Below are 4,518 nucleotides of genomic sequence, written 5' to 3'. Positions count from 1 at the left end.
GGAGGGGGAGGGGTGGGTGGATGGCTAAAGGGAGTGATGAATTGAACTCTGCTCTGGGACGGGCCGAGCCCAGCAGTCCTATCTCAGACCTGTGGGGTGGAACGCAGGACTGCGGATAGAGATAATGCGAGTTGGGTGCGTCCAAAGGGTTGCCCCCCCCCCCCTTTCCGGGTACCGTTAGGTTGATACCAGCTGCTACCTGCGCCAGCTAGGCTCCGACCCCTGCCCCAACAACAAACCATTTGGCGACGTCGCACGATGTTTCGGCTCGGCAGCATCTTCTCGAAGCAGACCTACCTGCTGCTCTCCTCAAACTCCAGGCTGCATTACTCCTTTGTGAACGGACAACCTCAGAAGGGAATAACCGAACGCCACCCCACGGCAGCCAAAATATCGAGATTCGGGACGCACCCACTCGACTTTCTGTTTGCGCACGCCTTCCTGCAGAGGATCCCGTACACGTAGCCGGTGCGGCCGACATGGTCCCCAAAGCGTGGCTCGGCGCGGCGACAGGAAGGGCATCAGGGGGCAGGGCCGCGCGGGGCGGGGCCGCCAGGGGCCGCCAGGACAGTCAGAGCGCGCATCAGGACGCGTAATTTTCCGGTACCTCGCGCACGGTCGCCGCGTACACGGCGGCGTACGCAGGTGCAGTGGAGAGAGGGAGCGAGAGAGAGATGGGAGGGGGGGGGGAGGAGGTGAGAGAGGGAAAGAGCAGGGGCGGATAGTGTCGGGGCGCTCACGCACACAGACACACAGCGCGAGCATGCGTCTGCGAGTTAACAGTATGCACGGCTACGGCAGGGGCACGGGCCACTCTCTCGTGACAGCAGCAGTAGTGCGGTCTGCATCTCGCCGACTCCGGCGCGTCTCTCTCTCTCGCGGAGCCGCGGCGGAGCACGGCCGTATGCGTGCGCGCGCGCGCGCGTTTTGTTTCAATCATTACCCGGCTCAAGTGGACATGCTTTCGCTGCCGGCCATGCCCGCGACGCCGTCGCAGCCGGTCAGCGGCGCACGGGGGTGGTGGTGAGAGCCGCAGAGCAGCCCGCGCACGCCCCGGGCCCGGCCACGCGACGGACGCCGTGTGACGCTCATGTGACACGCCACTGCCCCGCGGGTCCAGCGCGTCCAGGGGGAGGACGGCCCCAGACTCGTCTTGGCACAATGCTGCGCAGGACGCCGTCGATGCCGGAGCCGAGCAGCGCGTCGCACGCGTCACCGTTATACCCCTTTTCGTTGATGGTCGTGGAGGCCCTTGCTTGAAGCGGGCCGACACGTCCCCCCGACACGAGGCCGTGATCCTGGAGGTGACTCCCGTCGACGCCAGCGAGGGTCTTGTGCATCAGGTAAGCCACACCTTCCCACAGCACGCTAGTGCCTGTGCAGCGGACAATGGCGCTCTACACATACCCTTCAAAAAAGGGCAGGGGGTGCAAGTCCCAAAAACTGCGGAAAGCCGGAAAATTCTGAAGTCGCAGCTTTGCTTCCCTCGTTGTGGTGGTTGTCGTGCAGCAGATGATCCAGTCTGCCTAGAGGTGCTCGGCTGACCTTGCCCTTCACCATGAGCCGCGCGCTGGGGGCCGCGCCGCCCCCCTGGCCCCGGCCTCCGCAGCTGCTGCAGCTGCTACTCCTGGCGCTGCTGCCCATTTTCGCCCTGGGGGGCCAGGACGAGTCCTCCGGCGGAGACCTCGACTACGAGGACAGCGAGGAGCAGGAGCACAAGGACGTCAGCACGTCCAACGGACACTCGTGTGAGTACCGCCTGTAAAGGCAATACTCCCCAGTGTTGCGGGTTTGCCTACCCGATCTGCCCGAAAGGCGCCGTAGCCCCATGGGTAAGCAAAGCCGCAACACTGGGGAGTATTATCCTTTACTCTCGGTACAGCGACCGGAGCACATGCCCTCCTCCAGGACCCCACCGCACACATTCGCTCACGGCCACGTTTCTCTGCCGGCAGTAGTGCTTGACTTCAGCTCGCTGAGCGTGCTGGCCGCCCTCAAGCTCAAGCTGGTCGTGGTGCTGCTCGTGGTGGCGGCCGTGTACCTGCTCATGACCAAGAGCTACAAGACGCAGTGCCTGTTCGGCAGCTGCCGCCCCAACTATTCCACCTATGGCTACTACCCCTACGTGGACTACACGTATGTGGGCTACGAGGTGCCTGCAGGCTCGTCCCGGCACCCCTCAACTCCCGTGGCCCTGGGGCAGGGCCCCGCTGGGTTGGGCATCAAGGACTCGCCGCACCTGGCTGACCTCACGGCCCGCGTGTGGAATAGGTGAGTGAGGGGGGGGGGGGACTAAAGGCTCCAGTGTCGTCCTCAGTTAAATTTAAAAAAATCAAAAGTGTCAACATTTGACCCCGAGGTACAAAGGGGAACCCAAAGTATAGTGTAACCGTTTTTCAATGAAATGGCGTGTGGGAAAAAGAGTGGGATACTTTTCCAGTCGCAGATACCAGACTGGTTCTTATGTAGGGCGGTTGTGCCTCACTTACACAGCCGCACCCTGGAGAGGGGGAGGCGGTATTTTACGAACCCAACCCAAACGCTCTGGGTGCCTGCTACTCATGACCTCAACTCCTGTGAATTACATTGTGTTCAGCATTGACATCGCCAGCATGGCGTTCAGCGCACTCAACATTCAGGAGGACGACTGCAGGCGGAAGCTCGTGTGCCAGGCGGACCGCGCGGCCGCGTCCAATCCCATCCTGCGTGCTGCGCTGTCTTGGTTCAGGTGAGGGAGGTGGTCAGGCAGGCAGCGCAAGCAAACAGACAGAGAAAAATTATCATTTTTCAAAATGCATCAAAATAAAAAAAAATATCTCTAAAAAAGTGAACAACAGTGCTAATGGCATGATGGCGATAGGAAAATAGAGTTAATATGTTGCTGGCTGAACCTCATCTTACGACAAAACGTTCTTGAGCCGCTTGTCGTTGGGCCAAAGGACAGTGTTGCACGGTCACCAACATGGTGTTCTAGTGGCCGATCCCAGAACAAATTTCTGTCAAGGATGTTACAGCTGTCCTTCGCACCATAGTATTTTTTTTCAGTTTCAAACAAAAGAAACAAGCTCGCATGAAGCCATGCCGGTGACGTTTGCCTTACGCGAGCCGGCGCCAGTGCCGAAAGGCGCCGGTTAAGGAGGTTAAGGTGCCCCGAGAATTAACATCTGTCGAGGTGACGTGCGGACGTGCGGGGCCGTTGTATGTCAAGGCAGGACTTGTTCTTGATCAAATAACGTTCTCTTGCTCGGCTGTGAGCTAGCTCCCGCACTTGCGGTCAGGGCGGGCCGCCGTCTTTACGCAGCTGCTTGGCGGGTTGGCCTACCCCGCGAGTAGCAGGCGGCAGGCGGCAGGCGCTATCGTAGGCGAGCATTGCGGCGGGGATTTCCTTCGACAAATAACGAACCAAATATCTCTGACCAGAGAAGTTTCGTGGCACTGTATTACTGTATAACTACAAAAGAGGAGGGGTCCGCGGGCGATTCTATAATTTGACACACATGTTGCAGCCCCAGCCTGGCGCGCTACCGCACGGACCGTTCCAGGCCGGAGGACGGCGCGGGCGCCGACCTGCAGTGGCTGCGGGAGGACCCTGGAGACCCCTGCGAGGAGATGTACCCGCAGTGCCGGCACCGGGACCTGCCTCCCGCCCTGGGCGGCCCGGAACTTTCGGGCCCCGCCGTCTACCACCTCGAGGAACCTGCTGCCGTGGGGTCCCTAGGGACGCCGGCGCAGCTGCACCAGCCTGGTGGCCACCAGCACCTCCATCTAGAGCAGGCGCTGGGCCCGGCTCTGGTCCCAGCCGAGCAGTCTTGGCACCGGGGCGCTCATTCCTCGGCCCACGCCCAGCTGTACCGCCACAACAAGTACGAGTACGAGGCGACGCACCCGTCCTACCTGCAGCCGTACAAACCGCTCGCGGAGGCTCCCCCACCGGCCAGCACCGCACCGACAGCCCCCGCCCGTGACGTGGCCAGCCCCGGCCAGAAAAACGCAGAGAACGACGACATTTTAATTCTGGACGGAGCGGCGGCCTCAGCCGCGGGGGTCGCGGTTCAGGCGCCAGAGAGGCAGGATGCCGCCGATGGCGGCGCCGCAAGCAGGTCGCCCTCCTCGCTTTGGGTGGGCGTGGTCGGAGAGCAGGCCAGCCCGGGCGGTGGCGCCTCTCTGGAGCCACGACCCCCTGCGGCGGCTGCCCTGGCGCCCCAGGTATGGAGGCGGATGCTGCCCGCCCCCACCGGGACACAGACCAAGTCGCACAGCGACTAGTGTAGAGGGTGCGCCTCGGTCACTCGCACTCGACCATCTCCTCCTCAAAAAAACTATGCCTCAATCCTTTCAGAATGCTCGCATGTAGTCTAAGGTAGTCAGTTTGTAAAAAAGTGACGAGGGGCGGTATGGTAGTTGTACTAGCAGCAGAAAAGTCAAATACAGTATTAGTGGTTTGAAATTGAATTTATTCAATATTTTTTCCTGTACATAAAGTCAAAATCCCTAAAACTGTTACTTTTAGAATGACGG

At 60.7% G+C, this 4,518-nt stretch overlaps 1 protein-coding gene across 1 annotated transcript; it reads left to right on the top strand.

Moving 5' to 3' along the window:
- Positions 1-1,828: 1,828 nt before the first annotated feature.
- LOC113204582 (uncharacterized) lies at positions 1,829-4,511 on the top strand. The gene is made up of 4 exons (XM_052264794.1): positions 1,829-1,832; positions 1,956-2,271; positions 2,597-2,728; positions 3,507-4,511. Exons 1-4 carry the CDS (start codon positions 1,829-1,831, stop codon positions 4,264-4,266), a joined length of 1,212 nt encoding a protein of 403 aa, XP_052120754.1. The 3' UTR covers positions 4,267-4,511.
- The last annotated feature ends 7 nt before the right edge of the window (positions 4,512-4,518 follow it).

The sequence above is a fragment of the Frankliniella occidentalis genome, unplaced genomic scaffold (genome assembly GCF_000697945.3).
Source record: "Frankliniella occidentalis isolate FOCC.00 unplaced genomic scaffold, Focc_3.1 Scaffold21, whole genome shotgun sequence".
NCBI lineage: Eukaryota > Metazoa > Arthropoda > Insecta > Thysanoptera > Thripidae > Frankliniella > Frankliniella occidentalis.
This window is presented reverse-complemented; position numbering and strand designations above follow the sequence as displayed.

What these genes read in the sequence shown, in the direction of transcription:
- LOC113204582 (XM_052264794.1), top strand. An exon ending in ACGGCCCGCGTGTGGAATAG is followed by an intron (nt 2,272 to 2,596) that starts GTGAGTGAGGGG and finishes CATTGTGTTCAG; the next exon opens with CATTGACATCGCCAGCATGG. An exon ending in GCTGCGCTGTCTTGGTTCAG is followed by an intron (nt 2,729 to 3,506) that starts GTGAGGGAGGTG and finishes CACATGTTGCAG; the next exon opens with CCCCAGCCTGGCGCGCTACC.